Source organism: Anomaloglossus baeobatrachus, chromosome 4 (assembly GCF_048569485.1).
Source record: "Anomaloglossus baeobatrachus isolate aAnoBae1 chromosome 4, aAnoBae1.hap1, whole genome shotgun sequence".
In the NCBI taxonomy this organism is placed as follows: Eukaryota; Metazoa; Chordata; class Amphibia; order Anura; family Aromobatidae; genus Anomaloglossus; species Anomaloglossus baeobatrachus.
In genome coordinates, this window is record NC_134356.1 from 203,856,082 (window position 1) to 203,873,380 (window position 17,299).

The 17,299-nt window shown below is 42.2% G+C and overlaps 1 protein-coding gene across 1 annotated transcript in view; it reads left to right on the forward strand.

Moving 5' to 3' along the window:
- Window positions 1-17,031, forward strand: part of ABLIM3 (actin binding LIM protein family member 3) — a 296,306-nt gene extending 279,275 nt beyond the window's left edge. Inside the window, exons 17-23 of the mRNA XM_075344628.1 lie at window positions 1,499-1,631; window positions 2,638-2,667; window positions 4,413-4,471; window positions 5,016-5,076; window positions 5,480-5,487; window positions 9,052-9,132; window positions 12,424-17,031. Coding sequence (XP_075200743.1) covers window positions 1,499-1,631; window positions 2,638-2,667; window positions 4,413-4,471; window positions 5,016-5,076; window positions 5,480-5,487; window positions 9,052-9,132; window positions 12,424-12,537 — 486 coding nt within the window. The 3' untranslated portion in view covers window positions 12,538-17,031. The remainder of the gene's footprint in view (window positions 1-1,498; window positions 1,632-2,637; window positions 2,668-4,412; window positions 4,472-5,015; window positions 5,077-5,479; window positions 5,488-9,051; window positions 9,133-12,423) is intronic.
- The last annotated feature ends 268 nt before the right edge of the window (window positions 17,032-17,299 follow it).

Below are 17,299 nucleotides of genomic sequence, written 5' to 3' on the forward strand. Positions count from 1 at the left end.
CAAGGACTCCCTGATGAAATTCCGAAGGTGTCTTTAGCAAAACTTGGGGTTCACAGTCCAGCAATGTGCAGTAATGAGGTATAATGTACTGCAAGTCTATAGAAGGGGTATGGCAAGAGGGAAACAGCAGGTGCATAAACTGTCCCTTTACAATGCAAGCAGAGGTGATATAGGACGTGGCAGATGGGAGAGCTTCCCCTTAGGCTTGTCCAGGCATGCACTGTTGCAGGCAGACTAGTGCACAAGGCTTGTTGCTAGGCAGATTACAAGGGAAGTTACAGGGTTCTTAGGGATCTGTAGCCGGGGTATTGAGCTGTTAAGCAGTCTTCTGACTGATTGGGCTCTCAAGGAAGTTTTGACTTTGGGCTGTTAAGCAGTCTTCTGACTGTTCTGTCCCCACTTAAAGGCGATTGAAGGGGCGTAGTTATGGAATGGTGTGAGAATCTTACCTTCATTTTCCTATAGGTGAGGCAGACATGACCAGAGCGCTCCAGAGTTAAACATGCACATGCTGAGATGAAACAATGGTGGTTTATTTTCTCCCAAGGTTAGGACATGAAGAGTACAGTAGTCCAAGTACCTGGCATTGTGGTTCTCTTGTGATGCTTGTTTCTGAAGCCACTAAGGTCAGAAGACTTTGCTTCTAGCAGCTCCAATAAGGGACGTGATTCTCACAAAAACTCTGGCTGGAACTGAAGATGCCAGGAAGTGATGCAAGAGGGTCAGCAGACACTCCCAAGGGCTGGACAAAAGAAAAAGAGGAGCCGAAAGGTCTGACCAGTAGATGGCAGCAGAGACAAGCATGAAAAACATTAAATAACAGTTTTAACTAAAACTAATAGAAACAGCACATATCTATCATAGGCACTAATCTTTGTTGATTGACTAATAAAAGAGTTTTCTCAACCTCTATTTTCAGGAGTGATCCAGGGTTCAGGTCTCTCAAGTTCCATAACAAAAAGCATGCAAGCATGCACTCCTTGTCTTGGAGGCTGGCCACCGCTGATAGACATCAGAGGTGGCTGGTTACTCAGGAAACAAGCAGTAAACTAGAAAACTAAAAATCCCAATGAAGAGGATTTTTACTAAGAAATAAACTGTAAAGCTGCTTGTTTTTACTAGCGCTTTGCAATTTTAACCATTTGTGAATATGAGACAATCTTTTTAAAGATTTTCAAACAAGTAATAAAACAATTGATTTGTAGTCGGCCTCCTCCTGTACATATCGACACGTCCATCAATCCCAGAAACCCAACCATGAGTGTCACTCCTCCATTCATAGTGGTAAGATATGGGACCCACTTCTCGAGACAGCTGCGAGGCCCAGAGGTGGGATTAGTCCCTATTAGGTATTTATGGAATATCCTGTGAGCGTAATATTCCTTAAGGGTAACACAACTGAGGTTTGTCAGCACTTTTCATAGTAGGATCCCAGAACTGTTTGTTTTGTGCAATCACTCACTCAATCTAATTAAACCAAATATATCTTATTTCCTAGCTCCAGGGAGGAATTGGGAGGATGATTCTGAAAGAGGAAATGAAGGCACGGTCATATGTTGATCCCTGGACCCCTCCTCGAAGTTCGGCCGGCAGCAAAGAAGCTCTGCACAATATTGGCTATGACAATGGATGTAAGAGAAAAACTTAAAGGATTATGTCTAGGGATGATCGAATACGTCAAATATTCGACTTCGCGAATATCTGACGAATAGGACGCCTCTATGCGTATATTCGATGCGCAATGTAAGTCTATGGGAAGCCCGAATAGTTCCGAATAGTTGTTATTCGGGTTTCCCATAGACTTACTGTACATTGCGCATCGAATATTCACGAATAGTCGAATAGCGGCGACCTATTCGGCAAATATTTGCGAAGCCGATTATTTGAGCTATTTAATCATCCCTAATTATGTCCTAAAGCTGTAGAATGGATCTAGATAAAAATCACAGTAAATTATAATGCAGCACGGTCATAGGGAACACGCCAAGTAATTGAGTCTAATTTCTGTCCCTTTGGTGCTGACTGTTCAGCTGTAAGTGCTGTTATTATCGGGTGATGGGCCGAACTCTGATGGCCGAAGAGCTTCATGGATTGAATGGTGTAACTGCATACTCTGGCACTTTAATTAACAAAAATGGGTCTTTAGGATGGCAGGAGGACATCTCCTACCCCAAATGTGTTGAGAAAATTGAGATGTTTGATAGTTCAAAAATAATGGCCTGCAACTGTTTTTCTTAAATGGTCAGAGAAGGAGCACAGAAGAGAAATAATGGCAGTGAATAGGCAAAGTACATTATCATACCTGCATAAGGCAATGAACAGTGCTGAAGAAGGTTGTGTGTCTTATATTGTTAAAATTAGTGATGAGCAAGTGTGCGTGCCAAAACTTGTTACATGATCGAGCTTCGAGCATCTGAGTTTGAAAATACTGGAGTTACCCATTGGCGTCCATTATGCTCGGTACTCGAGTCACAGTGGAGCACCCTGATGCTCGATCAAGTAATGAGCAGTTCCAAACACTCTCGCGCATCATTAATTATGATGTTATCCTTGTATTTTTTTCTATAATTGTGTATGGAGTATACAGCTCCAGTCAGATTGCATTGGAAAATGAAGCTCTACGATTTTTTCTTACAGCTCCAAACAAGTGTTACCTTGCAGACAGTGGTAAGTACATGTAATTGCCTCCATTGGAACCTTTATATCCATGCGAGAAGCTACATATTTAGAATTCAGGAGAAAAGGTAGATCAGGATTATGCCCCATGCACACAATGCACTTTTTTGCTATGTTTTTGCCGTGTTTTTCAGTGCAGTTTGTGGCAGAATACTGCATACATTTCCTTCCCCAGCAAAGTCAATGAGATTTCAGTTTTGCTGTGCACACATTGTTTTTTTTTATGGCTGCAGTTTTGTCGTGACTACAAAACTGCAGCATGTCAATTCTTTGTGCGTTTTTGACAAGTGTTTTTAGTAGCAATGGGAGGACTCGCAGATACCCGAGATTGGTGGGTATAACCGGGTTAAAAATAAAAAAAAGGGTTCTGGCCCAGAATTTATCCTGGGTTTTTGGCCGGATGTCAGTCCCCATATAAGTCTATGAGGGCCAGAATCCGGCTTAAAAATGGTGGTAGAAGGGATAGAGCAAGCGCATTATACTTACCGGCGCAGATGTAACTGCTCCTGTAGCCTCTCATTCTACTTCCAAGGCTGCTCATTAGCCTCATGCATATTCCCTGCTTTCCCCCACACCGGCATCTGTGATTGGTTGCATTTAGACCGTGCCCCCACCAAGTGGCAGCGCGTCTGGCTGCTTCCAATCACAGACCTTTTCTGCAGGTCATTATAGTGGTATAAAAATAAATACATTTTGAAAAAAATTGTTGTAGGGTCCCCCATATTATGATACCCAGCACAGATAAAACATACGGCTCCAGGCTGTAGTCCAGAGCCGTGCGCTTATCTTGGCTGTGTATCAAAATAAGAGTAACTGCATGCAGCTTTTTTTTTTTTTTTAAATTATTAAATAAATAAATCTTAAAAACAGCATGCAGTCCCCCCCCCCCCCAATTTTGATATCCAGCCAAGATAAAGCCCAACAGCTGGGGGCTGGTATTCTCAGGCTGGGGAGACCCATGGTTATTGGCCCCCCAGCCTAAACATAGCGGCCTGCAACCACCCAGGATGGTCGCATTTATTAGATTCAACAATCCCAGTACTTTACTTGGCTCTTCCCATTGCCCTAGTGCGGTGGCAATCGAGCTAATAAGTGGTTAATAACAGCTCATGGCTGCCACTAAGCCCTAGATTAGTAATGGAGGGGGGCTCCACTTTACCTTTCTCCACAACTTTATTCCTAACCTGTCTGGTGTGTTCCTTGGTTTTCATGATGTTCTTTGTTCCCTAATCTTCTCAAATCTCTGAAGCTTTCACAAAACAGCTTTAGTGTACTGAGAATGAATTACACACGTGTACTCAATTGAGTACTTCGGTAACTTATGGAGGCAATCCGTCACGCTGGATTTTATTTGGGGGTATCGTATCAGACTGCAGGGGGCTGAATACAAATTCACATCACAATTTTCATATATATATATTTTTAAAATATTTAGAAAACCATGTATCATGTCCTTTTGCTACTTGTGTTGGTATAGCCCAAAAAATCCCCAAAAATACATTTAACTTTGTGGGTGTAATGTGGAAAAAATGTACAAAGGTTAAAGCTGTATGAACACTTTTTCAAGGCACTGTATGTACTGTACAGAAGACAACTTGAAAAATGTCAGTAAGATACTAAAACATCACAGTAGTAAACTGTAATCTCTACTACTTTTCTCGTTAAAACACATACATTTGAGAAGATACATAGTTTTCTGCATTATGCTAACTAATCTAAACATTCTATTCTTCCAGATCCATTGATCTCAAAATCTGCCTCGCTCCCTGCATACCGGAGAAATGGACTTCATAGGGTACAGTACACAATATCTTTTGGGAGAAGTAAATAACTGAATCTTGAAATTAGGTCTATATAGATTGGGGGTGATTCATCAATGTTCTCATTGAATAAATTGATGTGCCACATTTTTCAAAGTAGTAACCCCTTATATTACCTGGGTTCTAAAGAAGAGCTACAGATGCCACATGCTGTACAATTTAACTACTAAGACAGCTGGCTGGGATTCAGAGAAGATCAATGAACTGACAATACACTGCAGTATATGAGCATTGCAGTGTATTTTACATATTTTTTAAGTAAAATATAAAAATAATCTAAAAGTTCAACTCACCCCCCCCTTTTTTAATGTAAAAATAAATAAAAAAATATACAAAAAAAATCATATTTTGTAAGAATAAGAAAAATCTGCAAAATAATTTTACCAGGCACAATGAACACACCAGATCAAAAAAAAAAATTGGCTCAGTTGAAAAGGGGTTAATAAAGTTGCACTTTTTAGTTCACTTTTTCCAATTTAATGCTGCTTTGTGGTTAGCATGTTTTTTTTTTTCTTACAGCCACCCAGCACTGATCTTTTCCATTACGATAGTGCCAACGCTGTCAACTGGGGCATGAGAGGTAATTATCATTTTATTCTATTTGCTGCTTGCTTGAAAGCCTTTCTCATATACATAAAGAATAGATGGGGGCTGGGGTGATAGGAAGGGGGTCATATCAGGACATTTAGAGCAAATGCAGGCCAGTAAAGCCATAATATGTAAAGGGTAAAAGCTGTGAGCTATAATGTAGACCATACTGGGAACAAGGTTTTACATGTTACATAAAAATGAATGGAAGAGTTATTTTTCGAGCATGACTGAAAAGCAATATAAATCTATTTTTAGAGCATCCTAGCCTATTAATAATTAAGGAAGTACTCCACCCGCCGTATTAAAAAAGATGATATGTCCCAGAACCACAGCTTACATTAGTCTCTACGTGAATGGTCAGTGTTAGCTCATCTTTTTCTTCTTTATTGCAGAGTACAAGGTGAGAAGACCTACAACGTCTTGGTAGATATATCTGATTCTATGACAATGGGCCCTTACTGATCAATAGATGACCTCCCTGTACTGTTTTTACACGTACAGAGTACAGACCACCGCAGATCCAAGGACCTTCTTCATTTCCTGGAACTTAATCTATACCTTTTTAGCCCCCACCTCAATTTTCTTTGTGGTTGATTTGTTTACTGAATCTTGATCTGTAAAGGAATTCTTCAAGAAAGTGATAAAATAGCCCCTGTCACATCATTCAAATGGCAGCCATCCCAGTACATGTCAGGATGGACTGCAGTGTGAAGAAACACGGCTTCAAGACCTCTGTCTCAGCTGACAAGAGCTGAATCATAAGCACACATACCGGTGAACTGCCAGAGAAGGCCTATGACAGAAGAAGAAACAAATCTTTTCCTTCTTTGACTAAAATATTTGTTGTGTTCGGTTAGCTTAGAATAAAGCTGGGTTCACACACAACGACAACGACGTCGCTGTTACGTCACCATTTCCTGTGACATTTCCTTACATGATCGCTAGTTAGCTGTAAAACAGGTAATTTTAAGGAGCAGCGATCATAGCGACCTCGACGGGGATGTGTCACACACATCGCTGTGCGACGACTCAGACCTTGATAGAGGCGTGGTGTTTACCCCTAGACATGTTTTGCGTTGCCTCTTTTCACGCCCCTCTATTACGATTGGTGATCGCTACAGCGCCTTTGCGTTGCCTTTTTCACGCCATTCTGTTCCGATTGGTGATCACTACAGCGGCGCCTGATTGGGTGACCGTGCCAAACAAAGGAAGACACAAAAAAGAACAACACACTAGCGACTCCAGACAGAGACTCTACTACGTGGAACAAAGAATGGAACTTAAAGAATGAAATCACTGTAATGCCTTCAGCAAGTTACTCAATCGGAACACTGTTGTGACCACCAATCGGAGTAGAGGGGGCGTTGTAAAATACACCGCAAAAACACGCCCTTGTCCTGCATTCAGTCCTACATCACTGCTTTCAAAGTCGTCGCAACCGTCACTGCTGCAGTGTCAAACACAAGGATGCATGTGTCGCAGCGAGATAGCAGCAATCAAAAAATGAATATTCAAGAGCGAGCAGCGATCTCGCAACAGGGGTCTGATCGTTGTTATGTGTCACACACAGCGACGTCGCTGTTGAGGTCGTTGCTACGTCACAGAAAATGGCTACTTAGCAGCACTGTCATTGTCGTCGTCGCTGTGTGTGACACCACCTTAAGAGTTATTTCTTCTGATGTCACAGTTGAGGTATGCGTGCTTAAGATAAAGCTCCTCTATCATTGAGACACAGATCTCATGAGCTGCGTTTCTTCAAACTACAACCCGTCCTGGCAAGTGACTAAAGGCCCCTTTACACACTGAAACTTTCTAGCGATCCCACCAGCGATCCAAACCTGGCCGGGATCGCTGGAAAGTCTCTAAACAGTCGCTGGTGAGCTGTCAAACAGGCAGATCTGGCCAACCACGCAGCAGCGATACGGACCTGCAGAACGACCTCGCTGGTCGTTGGGGACGTGTCACACAGCAGCTATTTGACGACTCACACCTATGTTAGGGGCGTGGTGTTTGGCGCTGAAGCCACCTAGGAGTCCTTTTTACACGCCCCCCTCATCTCCGATTGGTGATCGCTAATGTGTTCTTATTGGCGACCCCGAGCTTGGAAAGATTGGCACAAGTCGCGCTTGTACATCCTTTATTCCTGAGCTTCTGTTGTTTAGCGGATCTTTGTAGAGTTCTCTGTGCGGCGACTCCACACTGGTTTAGCTATACAGCATCAATACAGCTTCAATCAAATGATGCTTACTGTATAGGCTTTATAGTATTGCAGACTGGAGAACTCTCTATGATCTGCAAACCAGCACGCTCAGGAACAAGGTAGCTTTGAAACAAAGAACGGAAGCGCTAAAGTTGCCTTCTTTTCAGTGAAAGCCGCCCAATCAGAATGCAACAGCGACCACCAATCGGAGGTAAAGGGGGCGGGAAAGGGAACGCTATAGCTGCCTACGGGCTGGGTTCTAAGTTGCTAACGATGTCGTTGTTATGGTGTCAAACACACCGATGCATGCTGCGCAGCGGGAAACAAAGGACCAAAAAATGGTCCTGAATTATTTGTAGTGATCAGCGACGTCACAGCGGGGGCCAGGTCGCTGATGCGTGTCACACACTGCAATGTCGCTGGGGAGGTCGCTATTACATCACAAAACCGGTGACGTTACAGCGATGTCGCTAGCGATGTTGCAGTGTGTAAAGGAGCCTTTAGATGTACCTTATTAATTAAAGAATACAAACTTCTGTTTTTTTTATCCACCAATCTATCTATCTTATTTCTATCTAGATTTTAGTTATCGATCAATATTATGTCTAAATTATTCTACAAATTATTTTGTTCATCCAACAATTTTGTTTTAATATGCAAATCTTTGTAAGAACTAAAATAACCAAATACACAATAACAGAGAAACAATATGACAGTTTATGTTAAAGAGTAAGTCAACTTTTTTCATATTCAATAAGTAATCTAATTGCCTGCTGATCAATGGTGGTCCAGGTCCTGAGACCCCATCAATCACTCAATAGATAATGTAGCTTATGCTTTCTATTGAATGCATACCCTGCGGTGTGTCCATGTTTAAGTAAGTACTGTGCACTTCTGTCTCCTGAGCTGTGAACTTCGAAGGGCTTTATTGAAAGATCATATGGGGATCATTTGGGGTCTCGGGACCTGGATCTTCACCGATCTGCAGGCAATTGGAGTGCTTGCTAAATGTGAAAAAACATGAAGAAAGTATTTTAATTAGTCTTTGAAGAAGAATTAAACTCAAAAGTCAAGATTGGCTTCTTTGCCATTTGAGTCTGGAATATTGAAATGGTTTTCCTGCAAAAAAAAAAAATTACCCTTTCAAAGAGAGGCAACCATTGGCTGTTCCAGTCACCTGTAACTGTAAAATAGATGGTATACTCCTAGAATAGGACTCAATTATGAATCAGTGGGCGTGTTGGCACCCCTGCCAGTCTACTTTTTGAAGGGTAGCACTATTTCCCCTGATTATATTTAAGTGTATATGTATATAACACATAGCTCAATTATTCTATTTTCCATACATTATTGATATTTGACCAAATATATTGTATAAGAATACGCAAAGCTTTGGTTGTCTTCACCATATATGGTACAGAGTATATGGTACATTGACTCTTGTGCCTATAGTTTATTAGACATCATTTTTTTTTTTCATAATGTGGAGAATCTGGTTTAGGTGTCACAAACCTAGATTTACCAAAATAAACTTTTTCACATCCTGCTTCCTTTTACTTGCCCAGATATTCATGTGTGTTCATCAAGGAGAGATGAGAGAGCCACTGCCAGACACCTATGGCAGGGGCTTATCTCTCTGAAAAAAAGGATCAGTTGTGTTTAGCCAACATTCAAGTAATATATGAGCTCTAAGACTGTGTATGGCTAAAGAGCAGGGCATCTGGTAGATACAAATTCTAATATTATACACTGATCTCTTTACAGATTTATCCATATGAATTACTCATGGTGACCACTAGAGGGAGGAGCAGACTACCCAAAGATGCCGATAGAACTCGACTGGAGGTGAGTTCGGTGACGATACTGTAAACATAACTTTTCATTGTGTTACGTTCTATAGATGGTACTCATCCGTTAGGCGCTTCTTACAGTTTCTCAGTGCATATTCTGCATAATCATAGCTCTAGACACTTGAAAATAGATCTGCATACCATACCATCCCTACAGTATACCACCTCTGTAGTGTATTGTCCCAACGCTGCTCTGCCATACTGCATGATAGCTCACACACCATATTGCCCCATATCCGATTGTCCCCATATTGAACTATTACTGTATACATTTTTAGAATAGTTCTAAAGAAATATGAAAATTATTAAAATAATTGTGCCACATAGTCAAACCTTATGTACCATCTGATGATATACATCACATATATACAATCACTGTGCACTAGCACTCTGTGATTAATGAGTGCATGAATTCCAGAATTGCTATGCATATAAAAACATGAGATCATTATTTAAAGCACCACTCCAGCATTTCGTTTTTTATTTCACCACTAGAGTGGTGCTCCAAATCCACGTCCCTGACTCCTGTCTTATACACACTCTCCGGCATCTACATCTGTTATCGGTGACACTTCCATCAGTCTCCAGCAGTCTCATTCTGGCCTCATTCTGGCTCTCATAGAGAAGTATTCAGAACTTATGACATAACCTCTGACTTCTGGCCAGTCACAAGATGGCTCCGAGGGAGCAGAACGGTGTCGGTAAATGGTGACGACACCAGTTGGTGGAAAAACACCAGTTGGTGGAAAAAAAGAATCCAATAATTTGCTACAATGGTGCTTTAACATTTTGAATCAAAAAGTGTATAAGCCATTCACCAGTGACAAGGTGACCTCATAAAGACAGACCCTAATGCCGGCGTCACACGGTAAGATATATCGGGCGATATATTGCCGGGGTCATGTCGTAAGTGACGCACATCCAGCATCGTCAGAGATATTGTACCGTGTGACACCTCCGAACGACTGTGAACGAGCAAAAATACTCACCTTATCGTTGCTCGTTGACACGTCGTTCATTTTCAAAATGTCGGTCTTCCTTCTGTGCTCCGGTTGTTCATCGTTCCCGTGGCAGCACACATCACTCCGTGTGACACCCCGGGAACGACGAACACAGCTTACCTGCGTCCCGCCAGCAATGCAGAAGGAAAGAGGTGGGCGGGATGTTTATGTCCCGCTCATCTCCTTCCCTCCGCTTCTATTGGCCGGCCGCTGTGTGACGTCGCTGTGACGCTGAACGTCCCTCCCCCTTCAGGAAGAGGATGTTCGCCACCCACAGCGACGTCGCCCGGGAGGTAAGTACGTGTGACGGGGATTAACGACTTTGTGCGCCATGGGCAACTAATTGCCCGTGAGGCACAAACGATGGGGGCGGTACGATCGCTCGCCCGATCGTATGATAGATCGTCTCGTGTGACGCACGCATAAGGCTTTGTGCACACGTTTAATATTTGATGCTGAAGTTTCTGCATCTATTGGCAGGAAAAACGCATCAGCAAAAATGCTCATTTTTGCCTTGTTTTCAGTGCGCTTTTGCCGCTCTTTTTTGGTGCAAATTTTTCCCACTAATTAGAATGCTTTAAATCTGCAACAAAAACGCTGCATGAATATGTGGAGATTGTGCACCAAATCCGCAAGGAGCAAATACTCATGTGGACTACAGTTCAGGATTCTCATTGACTTTGCTAGAATCAGGATTCCCTTCAGGTTTTGGGACAAATCTGCACTGGAAAACACATAAAAATTGCAGTAAAAAGGCAATATGTGCACACAGCCTAAAGCTGCCTTTACATTGAAAGATGATCGTGAAGGAACAATTTTAACTATTATCTTTCAGTGTAAACAGGGTGAAATGATCTTTTTACTAAGCGCCTCATGTTTTTTCTTCTGCAGGAACAGTGGAATTCATGTGTTTTATTAATTGCAGGGAGCCTTCCAATCACTGGGACCCCCATCATTGACTCTGAGAACGGGGGCATTAAAAAGCCTAGAGTTTGTCTCCTTCCTCACTGGAGGGACAATTTGAATAATTCCCAGAGGGGCATTGCAGCTATAAGTCCCCTCACTGGCAGCCAGACTGGTTTGTCAGGTCTCTATACGGAGAATAGTCTTCCCCGTTGTCCCCACATAGCTTCTCATAAGCCAGATCAGATACCCACACTTTGCACTGACGAGGGGCAATCACCCCGAAACACCGTGTCTGCAAATTGGGATTCTGATCTGGCATTAAATCCTAAGGGATACTTTGCACACTACGACATCGCAAGCCGATGCTGCGATGCCGAGCACGATAGTCCCCGCCCCCGTCGCAGCTGCAATATCATTGTGATAGCTGCCGTAGCATATATTATCGCTACGGCTGCTTCACATGCACTCACCTGTTGTGCAACGTCGCTCTGGCCGGCGAACCGCCTCCTTATTAAGGGGGCGGGCCGTGCGGCATCACTGCGACGTCACACGGCAGGCGGCCAATAGGAGCGAAGGGGCGGAGATGAGCGGGATTAAGCATCCTGCCCACCTCCTTCCTGCCGCATTGCAGCCGGGACGCAGGTAAGGTGGTGTTCCTCGCTCCTGCGACTTCACACATAGAGATGTGTGTTGCCGCAGGAGCAAGGAACAACATCGGACCGTTGCGTCAGCGTAATTATCGAATTCGCCGACCCTACACCTATGATACGATTATGACGATTTTGTGCTCGTTAATCGTATCATCTAGGATTTACACACTACGATGTCGAGAGCGATGCAGGAAGTGCATCACTTTCGACATGACCCCACCGACATCGCACCTGCGATGTCGTAGTGTGCAAAGTACCCCTTAGTCTTATGAAAAGGCTTGTTTAAAAAGCCACTTTTGACTTTTAGGATTGCTACTTCCAATTTGTGGAGCTAGAGTTTGTCTCCTTCCTCACTGGAGGGACAATTTGTGTGATTATAGAGTGATGGATCATGCAGATGTCTGCCCCATTAATTCTCTCTGGGACCTCCAGAGAGAGCAGTGTTCTCAGCTGGTCTTCAGCACTACCATTAAGAATGATTGGAGCATGGAGGTGCACATGATGAACAACAGCTCCATTTAACTGGAGCTCTAACCCAATTTTCGGGAAAGGTAGGAGTTCCAGCAGTCAGACCTCGAGCGATTGGAAAGTAATCCACTATCCCACGATCTTCCAAGCTTGTTACAATCCCTTTAAGGGTCTTATTTAAGAAAATAAGAGATTGTCCTATTTCAGATATCTCACCCAACAGATTATATCAGCATGTCTTCAATCTTTATCTCTCCGCAGCGCCACCTATCACCTGAAGAGTTCTATCAAGTGTTTGGAATGACCATATCGGAGTTTGACCGCCTGGCACTGTGGAAAAGAAATGAGCTGAAGAAACAAGCCAGGCTTTTCTAACTCACTCCACCATGTGCCTCAATATGTACACCTCTATAAATATATTTATAAATATATATATATATATATATATATAGAACTTATGTATAACTACTACACATAATATATATATTGTATTATAGGAAGATCTCCACGAGAATTGGTTTTCTACCTTTCAGGAGTGATGGGACTACAGCTTATTTCTATGCAATGTGTTGTAATCCCTTTATCTCCTGCCAAGGTTATTCTTTGGAGAGAGATATTTTCAACTCTTGGTTATATTTTTTAAATGCTGTTTTTTATGCGCCGCTGTTTTGGAGAGTTTAAAGACTTCAATGAACCTGCAACCTTGACGCATCTTCAAATCTCACTCGTTTTAATCTTTTGACATTTTATCGTGGCAGGTATGCCAAATGTATGCCGGTCATGCTATCCAAAACCCAGTGGTGTCGCTGCAGGTTGTTTCAGCACTGACTAATGTGTGATCACAAGATGTGACCTGCGGAACAGAAGCCATCTTTACCTGCTCACCACATTCCTCTCAAGCATTTTATATGTAGCTCTATTGTAAGCCAACTTCTGCCATACAATGCAGAACCAAATGGCAGATGCAAGTGATCACCCTATGACTTCATCTAGGGCTTTCGGAGTCTGGCATGATGTGGTCACAAATAGAAGCTGAGATGATATCGAGCCTGGGCTGATGAGAATCGTGTTAGCCATGTGGCTCATTCTTAGGAACAAAGTAAAACAATCTAAAGTTATATCATATGATATATTTACATCTACAAAGGTGGATCTAACTCATCTTCTAAATCTTTGCTAATCCTATCTAAACAACGTAGCTTTCCGTAGGGGGTTTTGACCATTGATCAGTGGCTAACTCTCAGTGCAAAATATCCAACAAGGCCCTCAAATGTTAGGGCTCAGGTGTTCTCATAAGGGCCAAAGTGTCATTTTATGCCCCCTTAGGCTCCAAGGCCCAGGTATGACTGCAACCCCTGCACCGACTATAGTTACTCCCCTACCGTTAGTGCCGTCTGTAGGGCGTTGTTATTTTATCCTAGCTGTAAATAATGCCCGTACCTTATGACTTTACTATTTTTATTACTGCTAACATTGAACATTATTCTAATTTTCTCTCCCAGTGTCATTTACACCATGTTATGATGTTATCCAGTTTCTAGATTTACAGACACTATTTTTGTAGAAGTTTGAGATTTTATAGCACTAGACGTTATAAAATATCATTTGTATGGAGTGTTTTTCCAGATACATGAGTTTTTTACACCACATATTTGCATTGACAGGGAAATGCATAAAATAAATATTAGTGGGTGCATCTTTTTGGCCTAAAGGCCCTCCAATACAAATTAGAGTAAGGGTCCATTTACATTGCAAAATTATAATTTCCCAATAATATTGCAGTCTAAACAGGCTGCTGATCAACAAAGAGAGTCGTTGGGTGAAATGATCTTTTTGTGCTGCACAAAAGATCATTGTTCTCGGCAGCACAACATCCTGTGTAAACAGGACTCATACTGGTGAGAACAATGGTTTTATATGCACTGAGCCATCTCGGTGTGCATCAGGAAGTGTAGTCTGCGTCTGGAAACATGGTATTAAAGGGCCACTCGTGGGAAAAAAGTTACCGATTAATACCACAAGTTAGGTGCTGGTAACCCATTGTAAAGGTGTCCAAACCTGCAAATAAAGTATTCCTCCTTACAAAATAACAACACCATATACCTACCTGTAGCATATCAGAGGTTGCTTCACCCTCACTTCCTTCAGATTTCAGATTAAATTGACACCTGGGAGAAATAAAACCTGTGACTGGCCTCTGACTTCTCCAAATGTTAGTTACATCAGAAGTAGGTGAGAATGAAGCAGCCACAGATTGGCTGCAGCGTTAACGTGACATAACAACATCACTGCAATGGTGCCGGCATCAGAGGTGAGTATGGGCTGTTGTTATTTTATAAGGGGTAATCTGTTCCGAGTAGTGGACAACCCCTTAAAATCTATAGATAAAGTCCTTCCACCTTCTCCTACCCCCTTAAAATCCATGAATAAAGTCCATCCACCTTCTCCTACCGCTTTAAAATCCATTAATAAAGTCCACCAACCTTCTCCTATCCCCTTAAAATCCATGAATAAAGTCCATCCACCTTCTCCTACCCCCCTAAAATCCATGAATAAAGTCCACCCACCTTCTCCTATCCCCTTAAAATCCATGAATTAAGTCCATCCACCTTCTCCTACCCCCCTAAAATCCATGAATAAAGTCCATCCACCTTCTCCTACCGCTTTAAAATCCATGAATAAAGTCCACCCACCTTCTCCTATCCCCTTAAAATCCATGAATAAAGTCCATCCACCTTCTCCTACCCACCTAAAATCCATGAATTAAGTCCATCCACCTTCTCCTACCCCCCTAAAATCCAGGAATAAAGTCCATCCACCTTCTCCAACCCCCCTAAAATCCATGAATAAAGTCATTCCACCTTCTCCTACCTCCGATATAAGAAATCCACATAATTAAGTTATAACGCAATTTACAGCCGATCTGTCACCAGATTTCACAGTACAAAGGAAGAGGCTGTTGTACTTACCATACTAGAATACCTGTACAATCCTTTCTAAACGTTTTCTTGCCTGATAAAACAAGGACCTCCTCTACTTGTGTAAGTGAGCTGTATTAAAGAAGCACTCCCAACAAAAATGTTATGCCCTAAACCTTTGTAAATATGGGTGTAGTGTAATGTAAGTATTAAAATAAGAAGCTTTTACAACATTGACGCTTCATAGGCTTGTATTCTAAAAGCGACCTCCAGATCACACAGATTCCGGTATGATCCAGCGAGTCGGAATTGCATTCACTAACAAATATATGGCTGCACTCTGAGGTGTTAAGGTATGCAAAGATTGAATATAGGTATATTTACTGCTAAGGAAATTAATTGAGACACTTAGCACATAGGCCAGTTTTATGTGAGCCCAGCAGCTAGTGTCAAGGTCCCTATCTAAATGCCTCTACTCAGGCAGAACAGCCTACAATTTTATTGGTGGGAAGGAACCTGCTATTGGAAAATTAAAAAGCTGATGGGAAGGAGTGCACACTGGCTGCTGGCTGCTGGGATCAAATAAAATTGGCCTTTTTTATGTGCTCTCAATTTTTATATGTATTTCCTTAGCAGTAATGCATGTCCATATACCTATGTTCAATATTTGCTTACCTTAGCACCTCAGAGTGCAGTTGTATATTTGTTAGAGTATATTTCATGTTCACCTGTTTCTGTTAAGAAAACTGACGACACTTCCTAAGAATTACCTTGACGTGACGCAGAAGAGGACCTGAGCAGTGCTGGAAACTGTGGAAAACAAAGATCAGTAAGTATTTTCATGCACCTTCACCACCTTCACTACACTAAACACATATTAGAAAGGATTGGGTGTTAAGTTTGATGGGAGTGCTTCTTTAATAAGTTATGCAGGTCGTGTTGTGAAATCTAGTGACAGAACTCATTTCACTTGCTTAAGAGGTTATATTGATTAAGGAAAACGTATTCCTTGGAGTATTTTGAAGTTGTAACAGACATTGTTTCTCAATGTAAGGCTACATTCAAGCTGTTGTAGGCCTCAAGTCAGTAGTGTCCCCAAGTTGCAGACATGAATGGCTCCATGTGCCATGGCTTCGAATCTGAAGCCGGATGTGAACTAGCCGATAGGACAACATTGGGTCCGTTTCCCACACAGACAAAATAAGATACATCTTTCTGAATATTCCCTTACAAATAGCATGTCGCTGTCTGCCAGGCTGGTCCTACTGACTGGTGGAGGCCTGGATAATAATCTGGATTGAATGTGTTCACCAATTTTCCGGTTTACTGTTAGGCATACACAGTCCATGAGATGGTGCTCTTCCCTTAATGACATACACTGTCATGCATGCCATACTGTGCCAGTAGCAGAGTAGCGACTGCAAATGGCAAGCAATAATTCCATAAGCTGCTTACTTGTAGATCTCCGATGTCCCAAACCCCTGATCCCGGTACCCTTTCTGTGCTACAGGTACGCTTCTCTTGTCTGTTTTCACTAGGGGTTGCTATCTCTCCAGTAAGGCTGGACTCACCCCATGTTCTTAATTATTAAATGTATATAGTAAAGCAGAGTATCCATACGACATTCCTATGCCAATAGTGCAGGTTTAGAGGATCTGTGCAATAATCAGCCATCGTACTATTGTGGCTTCTCAATGATTCACTGTGAAATGAGTCAGTAACAACCTGCAGTGACACCATGACCGCGCAGCGTACACGCCTTAGTGAGCCCCTGAAACAGCACGTCCCATCGGCCTCTTCTCATGTTTTCTTGAGAAACACCTAAGGCAAGGAACACACTCGGACACAACTGCCAGTACCGACCTTTTTCTCTCTGAAACATTTCTTATCTCTGTTTGCCTTGGATTTGGATTCCAGATTTGTTAACTATTAAAAAAAACAGTTGCCTCTACGTCGTCACCTCGTTGTGTCTTTTCTTAAATACATGCTCATACATATGTTCTCTGACATGTATGTGCCGCCTCGAGTTTTCTTTGTTTTATCTCAGGTCCAAAAACAACAACCAGCCAACATCAACAGAATTGAATATGAGTAAAATCCCTCCTGTAGAGATTATGAAAGAACGGCGTTTCAAAGAAATATTGGATTTCAGAGCAGCGCCGATCTGATGTCATTTACTTCTGTCCTGCTGGGGATGTTCACTTGGATTTGTACAGAAT